Below are 12,834 nucleotides of genomic sequence, written 5' to 3' on the forward strand. Positions count from 1 at the left end.
CAAAGATCTTCGTGCTATCACTTCACCACCATAAGACGCATAAAAATAAAGATAAACCACGTCCAACGATTCTGCAGAATAAACACTTCTACACACGAGCTTATCTGTCAAATCCCAACTGTTGCGACAATGACAGGAAACAGGAACTGTATAGCCATATCTTTCGCGTGACGCCCCACAGGAGTGCATTGGGGGGAGTGGATTTCAGGAAATTAAATTGCGTGACGGGACTGGTAGAAATTACGCGATACTAGCAGACAAACAAAGCGTGCTCTCCTTATTTTTGTACGAGTACATATGCTAGAGTGTCGTTGTGAGTTAAAAACGTTGCCGCACAAACACAAGTATGGTGTGACACCCTATCAGCTAACTGGCACTTACCATTTTCGTAAACCACAGGCGTCCACTGGCGCGCGAGCGCTCCTACTGACAGAGGACATAGCGGACATTCCTCGCCGACTTTTCAGGAGCGATCGCTGCTGGAGTCTCTCAGTGGTGGTACCAAAATAGCATAGAAACACAGACACACGAAAGGATAAAGGGGCGTTAGTGACAAGTGCTAAATTGTTAATAGGCATCTTTAATTACAGGACTAATGTACATCATCATCGGGCTCACAGCCACGACCGAGTTCTCTCGCGAAAAAAAAAAAAAAAAAAAAAAAAAAACAAGAAAACGCCCGGCAAGCGGCGTGTGCACCTGGGCCCCGTCAAACCAGCGATACAGTCAAAACGCGCGCTCGGAGTCCCGTTTCGGATGGCCGCGTTGTTTTTCTCAGTTGGAGGTTGCCCACTTGGCAGAATGCCGCCGATGTGGGGAGGAGGAAAAAGTGAGTGTTGTTTAGAGGAAGAGAGCAAGGACCGGCTTCGGATGGATGACGTCATCAGAGACTCCACTGTCGGTGACGTCACTTGGCCGCCTGGGCATGGGCGCACTTGGTGCACCTACTGTGTCGCTGCTGCTGCCTGGCGGTGAGTTTGAGCAGCTGCGGCTGAGCGTTGGCTCCGTCCGCAGATGGAGGGGGCGGCGGCGGCGACGAGGCGGGCTTTTTGTCCTTGCCGTTCAGCACCGCGCTCGACTTGCACCTGCGAGAATAATATGCCGTACATGCGGTGAAATGCAGCTCGTCGACACAGCCTCCTCATTAAGTATCATCAGTCGTGACAACTGTCGAGTAAGATCGAGCGAGAGATTTGATAGGAAAGTGTCATTTCCTATCAAATTTTTAACTAGTGGGGGTTCTCGGGAAGCTTCTTCTGCGATAAAACTTACGATGTTCAGTGACGACAGTCTTACATAAGAGAGAGAGTTGGAGGAGAATGAAAGAAAGTTCAGAGATAAAACAGCTATAGCAAGGAAACACAAAAAAGGATTAATAACTGTGTAATAGTTATTTAATACGAATCGATACAAACGGCAAATGCACTCCACGGCAACACCTGCGTGTATGATACGCGTGCATATGTGTGGGTGCCATTTTCATTGACAATCAAGTTCTAAACATGTAGGTTCTGATCATGCGCTTTTTCGTAGCATCATTGTCTTGCTGACGTCCAAGATTCTGTATTTCCGAAGCAGAAGTTACTACATTTTGTTTCGAGAAAGGCTGCACCGAAAGCAAGAAAGAAAGAAAGCCAGAGTTTCTTCACACAGTGCGACTGCACGGATCGCATTGCACAGCTATCGCCGACAACCTTTAGAAACTTCCCAAAATTAATTTGTAGCGCCTAACTACAGGCATCACCAACGTCAGTTAAGATCGAGAACATCTAGGTCAATTATGATTGAATGAATTTAATTAATTAACTTATTTGCGCGTTTCTTACTTTTAATCTTTATTGCAGCTGGCCTGTGTTTTCAGTGCGCTCTGTGAGCCAATAAATAATCAAGCCATATGAAAGAAAAACAAAATGTCTCTAATAAATACATTTTTAAATATCATTTATTTATACAAGCGTTTGTGGTTGCAATGGTAACGGCCTTTATTTTCGCACTCAGATAAATGTTTCTAATCATATGGCTATCGTATAACATGAAGCCAAGAAAATGACAGAATCACCCTTCACCGCATATACACGTTATTTGCGGAGAAGCCAGCTTTAAAGACGCCAGTTACACACGAGTCCAAGCATTTGAGTGCGTCGTCGTTAGTACATACAGGCTATTGCTAAGGAGCTAGTTCATATAGGCCACTAAGGAGCTGCCTATCCCACAAAACTAAATAGTAAACTTAAGCTACTAATTAATATTAACAAAGAAGCAACAATACAGGCAATAAAAAAAGAAGAAACAGTTCACGCGTAGCCCACCAATCTGAGGTTAAAGGACCACACCCCATTATAGGAGGCGATCAGGCCAGGAACTTACATTCACAATGATATTTCGGCAAAATGCCACATTCACAGCGCACGAGCTATCGATACCGCAAATGAGCGCTTTTGGGAATTTGTATAAACGAATGGGAAGATACCTAAACTTTGCCTACCTAGATAATTACTTACCGGCTTGTTCTTTCAATACAACAAAATTTCAGGCAAGTCAGTTGAGCGGCTGCCGAACAAAACCACCTGCTCCATGTATTTAGGTAGGAAAGCCGCAGGCATAGCTTCGTGTTAAAAAAACATCGAAAGGGTCCCGTAAGGGCCGGCACACCCATGGGCGTCTGCACACGTACCTAGAGATGATCTTGCCGATGAGCTTCTCCGCCTCCCTGGTCGGAGACATGTTCCTCAGCTTGGTCAACTGGCCTTCTCTCCGGGGAGCCGCCGTGGTTCCGTTGGCGCACTGAACGCTCTCCAGGGGCACTCGGGCGGCGCTGCGGCCAAGCGCGTTCGGCTTGGTCACGGTGGACGAGATCTTCCCGGTGCGGACGTTGTATACGTTATAGCAGTCCGTAGAGACATCGCTGGCCGCCGGAGGCGGTTCGAACGTCTTCTTGACCACGGGGTTCGCCTTGGCATCTTTCGTTCCCTGCGGCGTCCTCGCAGTGTCCCTCGGTCCCGTTTTGGTGCCATTCACCTTCGCGACGGCTGGCGCTGCCTTCGTGCACCCGTTCAGCCTGCGTTGACACTGGGGCGACGGCTCCCTGACCTTCCCGACGACGGGCGAGTGAGTGCCGTTTGTTGCTCGATGGCACATGGGCGACGCCGCTCGGCCTTTTCCCACTATGGGTGACGGAGTCTTTGGGGGCGGACGTGTGAAGAAGCCGTCCTCTGGACAATCTCCAGTCGAAGGAGGCGGCTTCTCCGCGGAGGAAGGCCTGTCCTTGTGTTCCGAGTTCTCGTGGGTCGTGGGAAGGATGTGGAAGGTGACCCTCTTGAGCGTGGGCGAGGCGTTCTCCTCTGCCTGCCGCCTGGCCTCCTCCTTAGCCTTGCGCGGCGGAAGCGGCGGAGGCGAGAAGTCCTCCATCGTCCTGGACGCAGCAACGCCATCCGACAGCTCGGGCTTCCGATGACTTCGGAGACTGCGACTGCGACACAAACCTGAGCTCGATACCGCTGCGGTGTGGCCGTTCTCGATGACGGGGTCACCGTTGCTCGACGACGCGGCGCTTTGTGTCCGCCCGTTCCAGGGAAGGCCGTCGCGAACGTTGAAGTCCACGTGTATGGAGTTGCGAGATTCGGATTTGCGCCGGAAGCTCCCCGTTTCTGGCAGAGTTCGGAACGTTACTGTTAGCCTGGTGTTGTCCCTGTCGTGAATGGTTTCGTTCGGCGAGTAGCGACCGTTGACCACACCGACGACTTTGCTGTCTTCCGACTCCAAGCGACCATTGTGTGCACAGGCCACAGGCTTAAAGCTACCTGGCTTATTTTGGCTACTGATTTCGCTTTCAGCAATATCATTGGGGTGCTTCGTGTGCTGACTTGGGGAACTCACCTTTAAAGCTGTTCCCGTTGGGTTCTTCACTTCGTCACCTACATCCTGCGCACTTGCATCTTGCCTCTGCAAAACGCACGGCTTAGTAGCAGAGTAGAAGAAAGCTCTGGAGCATATGGGAGACGACACTTGCCGCCGAAGGCTGTCGTTATTCGTGACAATACCGTCCTGAGGCCTATTATCGGCGCTGGGGCTTACCGAATTGTCAACAGCATGGCTGCCCGTCCTCACTAGCGCTCTCGACACTTCCATCGGGCTGGAAAGATCGGCAAACTCTTTCAGCAGGCGCGTTTGCACTGGTGGCGACCGGAAATCGACTGCAGAGGTCGCATGCCTACGCAGATTGTCGTCCCTGCCGAAGCTGTCGACGCGATCCAGATGACTCGGTGAGTCGCCATCGCAATCTACGTACGTCGGCTGGCTCCCCGTCCTAAGCAGCGTTCTGGAGGATATCGTGTCGCTTTGGCACGTGAGAGCAGTCACGCGCGGTTGTTCGGCCGGGGGTATCGGCGTCGTCGCCTGAAGGATGGGGTCGAGGGGAACTGTGATAGGACGCCGGAAGGGCCGGTCCAGACGGTTGTCCGGCGAGTCCGGGATGCTCGCCGAGGTAGTGCCGCCATTAGCGGCGTTTCCGTTCATCATCAGTGCCCGTCGTCGTCGCTCGGGGCTCAGGTACCGCCTCCTCGGCGGGGGACTGACGGGATACTCGCGCGATGACGTCACGGAGCCCGTGGACGAGGAACGGGGTAGGCTTGGCGGGGGCCGTTTGGGCACCGGTGGTGGCGTAGTGTCGTCCGCTGCCCGTTCGCCTGGGTCCTCCTATAAAAAGCGCGAGGACACAGCGAGAATTTCAAAATTAGTGCCGACTCTCGGCGGCGCAGGCAAAGTTTGTTAGATTAAATCAGGGCTCTAACAATAATCTAAGGTAGTGAAGCGTTTGACGATAGCTCGTGTGGGTTGGATTAGTGACAACAAAATATAAAAGCGGACGCTGAGTTCAAACACGAATAATATAAAACACAAGGCGCACCAGCTTCTTACCAACGCCTTGCTCAGCGAATTGCTGATGATGCACTTGCCAATAGACGGCGAACCAGAGCTTATCAACGGAACTTTGCTGTTACTACTATTAAGAAGAAGTTACATCTCGGGGACAACTCCAATTTCCCTATTCAATTACATGTAAAACGCGGCAATGTTTCTTTTTTATGTAACAACCGCTGGACCGCCTTGAATAAAATTTGCTGCACTTGAGAAAGAAAGTCGTATTCTAGCAACGCTGTCGGAAGCAGAATTTTTATTCAGAACAAAAGATTTCGGGACAAAAGTTTAAGCATCACAAGCGGACAAGTTTGCCATATGAATTTACAGCTTGCGTGAAATTGTTTCTATTAAGAAGAAGCTTTAGCTCGGAAGCTCTTATCTCAAAACATGAAAATTATTTTTCTCGGCAACCACTGCACTTATTTCAAAAAGCAAATTTATGATCTAGTAACTATAAAAACTGGAATTTGAGTTTATGCCAGAAATTAAAAGAAAATTTTGAAAATTGGAAAACTTTATAAAATGCAAGTATCAAGTTTACGACTCTGTAACTAAGCAATGAAAAAAAAATGTGTTTGGCTCAAAGTCCTCAGCAGATGGTCGAGAGAGAAGCGAAACGGCACGTTGCGCGAAACTCGCACGAAACGGTTGCAGCGCGCAACCGTCGGACGATTTGTGGCCACTCCGTGCAGTTGCAGTATGTAGCTGAAATGCAGTTCCAATCCAACTCAAATCCAGCGCTTAATGTAGCTCCAATTCTGCTCAAATCCTGCGCTTGTGTAGTTCAAATCCAGCGCTAATGCAGCTACACTAACGTGAAACCCGGGGAAGTGCGAAGCAGTGATGCGCCGATGTGGAGTAACGTTGGAGGGTGGAGCAATCGAGCGGATGGATGGATGGATGAGGCTGAACCCTTTGAATCGGGCGGTGGCATACGCCACCTAGCCATGACTATGAACATATTTTGTACTTTGTGGTGGGTGAAATTTCACCCCTGCCTTGATTTTATCCACCAATCAGATAACCTCTGTTTGGTTATTTCTACCCGCCTAACGTCTATTTTGCCTTCACTGTCCCTAAACCCCAATGCTTTGAAAAAATCAGCCCTGTTGCTTTGCACTGTAGGGTTAAGTCCTTTACAGAAAAGTTTGAGGTGTTCAGCCGTTTCCTCTTCTTCTCCACACGCACAGCACAACGTGTCTATACCTTGGTACTTGACTCGGTACATCTTAGACCGCAATACTCCCGTCCTGGCTTCAAACAACAGATAGCTTCCCCTAGAATTGTCAGATATTTTCTTTGGTAATTTCTTGCTTGAAAGTGCTGTATGTTTCCAGTGCTGATTTTGTCTGCATCCCTGTTTTTCATAGACCCCTCTCTGTTTCTTTAACCTTTTTCTTAACCGCTGTTTCTTGGTTTGCACCCCTCCTGCAGTCCAAATATTTGATTGACAGTTTTCTGGTCAGCTTCCTCCATTTTGTGTCAACATTCCTCATGTACAAATAACTCTCCTTGCCCACCGCTTTTCTGCCATTTCTCTCAATCGCTCCTCAAATTCTATCGCTTGTGGGGTGGTGGCGTCCCCTCTTGCGCTGCGCTGGTACCAGTCTGGCGTTTCGGAACCGATGTTGATGAGTTTCTGCTAATTAATGCGCCTAATGCTTGATTATTCCGGTCTTTTAAATTATTCTGAATCATGTTAGTTTATTTTGAGCCGGTGTTGATCAATTTTGCACTTGTTTTGACCCTGTCTTTAGCGCTTGTTTTTGAGCGTGATCACGACAGATCACACGCGACGGACGCCGACGCCGATAGCCCGGGCCTCTAAAGTGCCTCGCACTCAGAACGATTTCACAATTCTGTAAACTGCACCTAATAATAAACCTAAAGTGTGACAATATTAACGCAGTAGCACTCTGAAATATGCCACTAATATGTAAGTAAGATTTTGGCGAGACCCTTGTAAACAATGTAACAAATTCACGTAAGCTGTAAATTTATATATCAAATTTGTCCGCTTTAGATGATTTAACGGATACAGTTTACAAAGCTGCGATATCTGTTCTTGACACGGAGTCAGGGATTTGTAAACTTCGTGCTTCTATATTTTAAGCTTACCGATTTTCGGCAATCTCATTTTTTTTTCGAAAATTTTGAGGTATGAAAACAAAGTTCTTGCTTGCTAGAGTTGCTAGAATTTCACATTCTTTCTCAAGTGCACCAAATTGCATTCAAGACGGACTAACGGTTGTTTCATTAAAAAAAAAAAAAAGGTTGTAGTTTCGCCCGAAATGCGGAGCATGGATTGCGATAGCAAAGTAGTGGGCAGCTATACGAATTAAGCATGGTATATTTATCGAACGTGTGAACTTGTAAGCATTCGCTTTACTAACTAAATTGACAAGCATGGTGCCCCGCGCGCACAAGCAAACATGAACGCATCTCACTCGATGAGATGCGATGAAATAACATGAACGCTGGGCTTAAGAAGAGCGCGGCAGCAGCAGCCAGCGAATTGACCTTCGTGCTGCCTCTCGCTTCAGCGCGAACTGAGTCGCGAGAGCACACGAGGCTATCAGCACTCTGCCCCCATCGCAGATCGCTTTCGAGATAGGGCCCTATCTTGAAAGAACACCTACAAATTTCGTAAAGAGCACTATAAAGAGAACAGAAAAAAAAAGAATGTAAAAGGTGATAGCATTTGTCCTAAGGTACATGGAATGACGAATATGGCGACATACTGGACATTGCTCTACGCACGCATACACACACAAGAGAAAACAGTTCGAAGGCAAGAAAAAGAAGAAAAAAAAAGCAAGAAATAACGCTGGCCGCGGCGGCGGCTGCTGCTACTGCTGCTGTTTGTTGTTGTTGTTGTTCTGGCGGCTGACTCTGTCCCTTACGGAATTATGCAGTGAATACAGACGGTACACCTAAATATCTTCACTGCAACAAACATACGCATTCAAGCGCATAATTCCATTATTAAGGTACGCTTTCTATGCTGCGCCGCGTGCAAGCTGTATATGTGCCCCCCTCCCCCGGTGTTTGGCGCATCTGTTGGCTCGGTTTCTCGCCGAATAAACGGGTCGATCCTGGAGATAGTGCAATACAGTGAAGTAGGCCGCCCCTGTAGGCAGTGCCATATAGCCAAGTGGGCCGATCCCGGAAAGAGGGTAGCGTGGCGGGGGTCTCCGCATCTTTCCGTATTGGCGAGCAGGCACGTAATCCCTATGCTGCAAAACGCTGTGCACAAGTGTAGCGTTTACTTAAGCGCTTCGCTTCAAACAAATTCCAATATGTGCGTTGGATGTGCAGGTATATATCTTTTTAAATAGACCCCACTTCTGTCTATGGATCTGGGACCTTCTTCTGTATTTAAGAAGCGGTAATGAAAACATGGCTGAATAAGATTTGGTTCTGGTTTTGAAATGTGAGTGTATGAGTTGCGTGTTTGCGTGATCATTATGCATGCCATGATTCCCAACCAGAACCTGGAGTCTATAGCACGCCGGCCAGGCCAACATCTCACTGACTTCAGTCAGCATTCCCGTGAGCAAGTTGGTACTGATTCATAATAGCAGCACGAAAAGACTGAGACAGTATTTGTTTAGCAACACTTTACATAGGAGTGTGCGAATAGTGATTTTTGAGACTGAATCGAACACGAATCGAACATTGCCAGAAGCGAATCTAACCGAATCGAATATCGAGTAATTTTCGAATAGTTTTCGAATCATGAATACCCATTATGACAACTAAATAAGACGGTGTTCGCGTCCTATTATTTCTAAAGTTAGCAAGTTTCTGACATTGCACAGTACGTTATGAAGCGTTGTTTATTAAAAGCACAAATGGAGCATTAGGAGCAAACAAGTCGTTTCTTCGCATGCGCGGGGCTCTTCAGAGAGTGCGTACGATCGCTGTACAGCTTGTAAAATACGACTACCTAAGCGACGTTGCCTGCTCTACTGTGCAAGTTCTCATGTTTTATGTGAAAATTAACAGTGCTTTTGCTCGAATATTATGTTTATTTGGGCTCAGTTGAGGTTTTGAGATATTCAAAATGTATTCGAAAAATATTCGCACTTACGAATATTGACTATTCGATTCGAAGATTGAATCGAACAGGACACTATTGGATTCGTTATTCGACAGTTTCGAATATTCGCTCGCGCCTAGCTTTAAGCAAATAACAGAGGAAGAAGGATGTAACACTACGCACGCCTAGCGCACCACGCTGCGTGCTGTCAATCTCGAAGGCCGTCTTTTTCGGCTATGAGAGTCCTATCAGTTTGCATAGATGGCAGCACCATAAGAAGACGTTTCGTTATTGCGTCGTCGAAGTAGAGCCACCGTAGCAGAAAACTCGCTCCGAGGACTCGCGGTACAGCACGCATGGAACAACAACCCCGTGACGACGCGGTACGGTTACAGTATGTTGCACTGCACTGTGGTACGAGAGTGGGCGTTGCCACCACGGTTGCCGCTCCCGCGGCGACGTAAATGATTACTACGATGATGATCTGCATCCATTTGAATCGGGGTTGCGACAAATATAATGTGAGCCGCTTACGCTTTACCATTCGGTAATCTAGCCCTCTGCCTGTGTCAGCTTTATCTCGTAAAGTTACGTATGCTTGTGACGCTCCCGCGCCCATCAATTCCCTGCTTTTTTCCACCAATACTCTAAAAGTATTTCATTACAAGCTGAATCGTACCCCGATTTCTTCTGTAGCAGACACGTGCCCAGCATGCTTGCTTCTGTAAATTTGCTCCGGTATGCTTTTGTTCTCGGGCAGCCAGCTTGGGCCTCAAAAAGGAAGGCACTGCCCTTTGTGACATCGCACAAACTTTCTCTCTTGGCTTCTCTACTGTCGTACTTGTAAATATCCACGGCATTTTCTTTTTTTCCATCTTTGGCACACAATTTACCATCTGCCTTTCTCTCACTTTCTTTTTGATGACTCCTAGTCACCCACTTGTACATCCAATTACTCTGTACTATATGGTTGCTTTCTTTGCCCACTGTTGCACCAGCCGCCCGTTATGTATCAGTAAATCAGGTAAAACAAGACCTAATTTAGTATTCTACAGTCGTCTGTCTATTCCCTTAACGCAAAGCGCAAACAAAAATGGAGACAGGAGGCATTCTAGCTTCAGTCCTCGGTGAACTTCCACATGTTCTGCGCATACCCAGCCTTATGATACGATTTGTATATATACTCGGAGCAGGTCCACAAAATCGGCTCTCGTGCTGGTGAATGTTCCATAGCAACGTCCTGTCAAGGTTATCGTAAGCTTCCATAATATTTATAAATGCTATCCCAAATGTGCTGCTCTGAAATCCCTGCTGAGTTAGCACAAAGATGTTGGCCTCTAAGCGTCAGCCTGCGCGTCAGCCTGCCTGAACCCATTGTGTAGATCTCTCAATATTCAAATTTTCCGCAGCCAACTTGACAGCTATAATTTTATGGCTTGTATTGTCATTCTATAGTATATCACCGACGTTACTGCAACTGTTACTGGCCTGTACGAGCTCGTCTTATACTTATCCCATTTGCCTTTACGGATAATGACTGGCTTGTCTGCGTGGTGCTATCCGAGCACCTGAACTCTTTCTCCCTCCTTTCTAATATCTCGTTCCTCTTCCCCAGCGCAATGTAGACCAGACGCTTTTCCGATTAACATCCCTGTCTTTCTTTTCTCTCTACCTCCAGAGCACTGGCAAACATTGGCTATCCCAACTAAGTGTCCCGGCGATGAATGAGTGCTGACGGCGTTCATCATTTCGATTTCTTTTTATTTTGCAAGAAATTGCTCCCCGGTGTACGGTGTAGACACTAAAGCGACATAGTTTCCTCCAGTAACTTTTGTCGGAAACTGTACGCTCCAGTCTGGCAGTGATCTATAGTACAACGACGCGCCATGGCTGTGCACATTGCGCACGTTGAAAGCCAGGACTTCGCCTTTGACAAGGACTAAACCGACGGCAGCACCGACGGCCCGAACGCGCCTCGAGTGTTCGTATAATTGCTATCGCAAGTAACACTCACGACTATATCATGCCGAACACTCATCAACGTACAGCAGTGACGGCCGTTCCCGTAAAGCCCCTCGCTGTCTTTCATTCTTGGCAACGCTTACTTCGGACAGCCGGTACATTACCGACGCTACTGGTCTGTACAAGCTAGTTTGAACCTTATCTCATTTGCCTATATAGATTAGATTCACTCCGCTTTCAGGCCACCCAATTAAAATTTTCACTGTTTGACTTAACCCGCCGTGGTGGCTTTGGCGTTGCGCTATTAAGCCCGAGACATCAAATCCCGGCCACGGCGGCTGCGTTTCGAAGGGGACGAAACGCAAAAACGCCCGTGCATTGGGTGCACGTTAAAGAATTCCCGGTAGTCAAAAATAATAGGCGTGCCTCATATTCATATCGTGATTTTGACGCATGAAACCCCAGAATTTAATTTTTGTTTTGTTTTCTGTTAATCACTTGTTCGATGCCGCTTGTCAGCTGCGTCTTGCTCTTTGGGCCCACGTCTTGATATGCTCTATTGAGACTTCACTGCTTCTATGCTGCCGTGTTATTCTGGACAATTTCTTCTGATTTTTACGAGTTGAAGTTTTCTACTGTATCTTTTGTACTCTGCGGCTTCTCTGGCTGTTGGATCTGTCTGAGCTGGGACTACTATTTCTGTTTTGCCGAATTCATCGTTAATAAAACCCCTAACGTGCAACAAACGTAAGCCTTTATACCGTATCAAGGTTTGCGCATTTTTTAGCTGGTGCTCCTGGTACCCGCACTTGGTTCCTGGAATCTTTCCGGCGCGCCTTTATCTCTTTTGCGAATGTCGTGCGCTCAACGTTCACTTGTACGTTTAATTTTTTCTTGCACTATAGTTTACTCGCCGCCCTTTTCTTTTCTCGGCGCTCGTTCCATCCGAGCAGCACTACTTCATGGTGCAATCTCAGCTTCGTGGCTTTTATGTGGTCCCTATATGCCCGTTTATCCCTATTATGCCTGTTTACGTACTTCTATAGCTTGTTTAATTTCCTTGTTCCAACACCTTCGTGGTTTCTTCTTTCTGCTTCAACGGTTTGTAAGCCGTGATTGTATAATTTCCTGTAGCGTGCTATCTGCCAGCTTCTTGGAATCCTGGCTTGGCTGGTCACACACTTGGCGGATGGTTGTGTGAGCTGTGGCTGCTTGCCATCGTTTAACAACGCAGCTACCCTGTTTCGGCGCAGTAGTAAGGTTACGCGAGAAGTTACGGAAGCATGCCATTTCTTCGAAATCTCGGATGATTGTGCTCGTCGTTCTTCGGTTCTAGATCTATCTTACACGCGCCAAAAGATTTATCTCAAAAGATCTCTTGGAAAGCACGCGAGAAGCGTTTCTGTCTGCACTTCATCCTTTCTGGTGTTTTATGTGCCTGTGTGACTACATTGTGTCAGCGGCTTTTGAAACTATTTATTTGTGTGGTTTCAATAAGTATTTCAGTTACGAGTACCGCCGTTGCCCATCCTCATTTCTTGTTAACTGCTTGGCGGCTAAGACACGACGACGAGTGGATATCAGCTAGCCCAAATTTCAGTTCTTAATCTTTATCCTCACTAAGACTCATCAGAAGTCAGTCCCTGCCAGTTTCTCTTGGACTCAGACTCATGCAGGTCCGCTTGTACTCGCAGCATAATGGGCTCAGATGACTACTTCAGACTGATGGAATCACGGACTCGCTATGGGAATCGGATATAGTCAAACTCACTCGATTTAGCTTCGCCGGGACTCGGAATAACCAGCTCACGGTAAGGATATTCACCGAAGTCAGGGCCCGTATTCACAAGAAGCCCATACGCTAGAATTGTTCGTAAGATAAAATTCCAGCCAATCCTCACGCTGGAAAT

General features: G+C 47.4%; 1 protein-coding gene across 1 annotated transcript in view; it reads right to left on the reverse strand.

The window, feature by feature from the left end:
* Window positions 1-391: 391 nt before the first annotated feature.
* LOC119440794 (uncharacterized) overlaps window positions 392-12,834 on the reverse strand; it is a 76,383-nt gene continuing 63,940 nt past the window's right edge. The window contains exons 4-5 of the mRNA XM_049662587.1: window positions 2,675-4,695; window positions 392-1,085 (exon numbers count right to left, since the gene is read on the reverse strand). Of these exons, the coding sequence (XP_049518544.1) occupies window positions 908-1,085; window positions 2,675-4,695 (2,199 nt within the window). The 3' untranslated portion in view covers window positions 392-907. The remainder of the gene's footprint in view (window positions 1,086-2,674; window positions 4,696-12,834) is intronic.

This window comes from Dermacentor silvarum, chromosome 2, assembly GCF_013339745.2.
Source record: "Dermacentor silvarum isolate Dsil-2018 chromosome 2, BIME_Dsil_1.4, whole genome shotgun sequence".
In the NCBI taxonomy this organism is placed as follows: Eukaryota; Metazoa; Arthropoda; class Arachnida; order Ixodida; family Ixodidae; genus Dermacentor; species Dermacentor silvarum.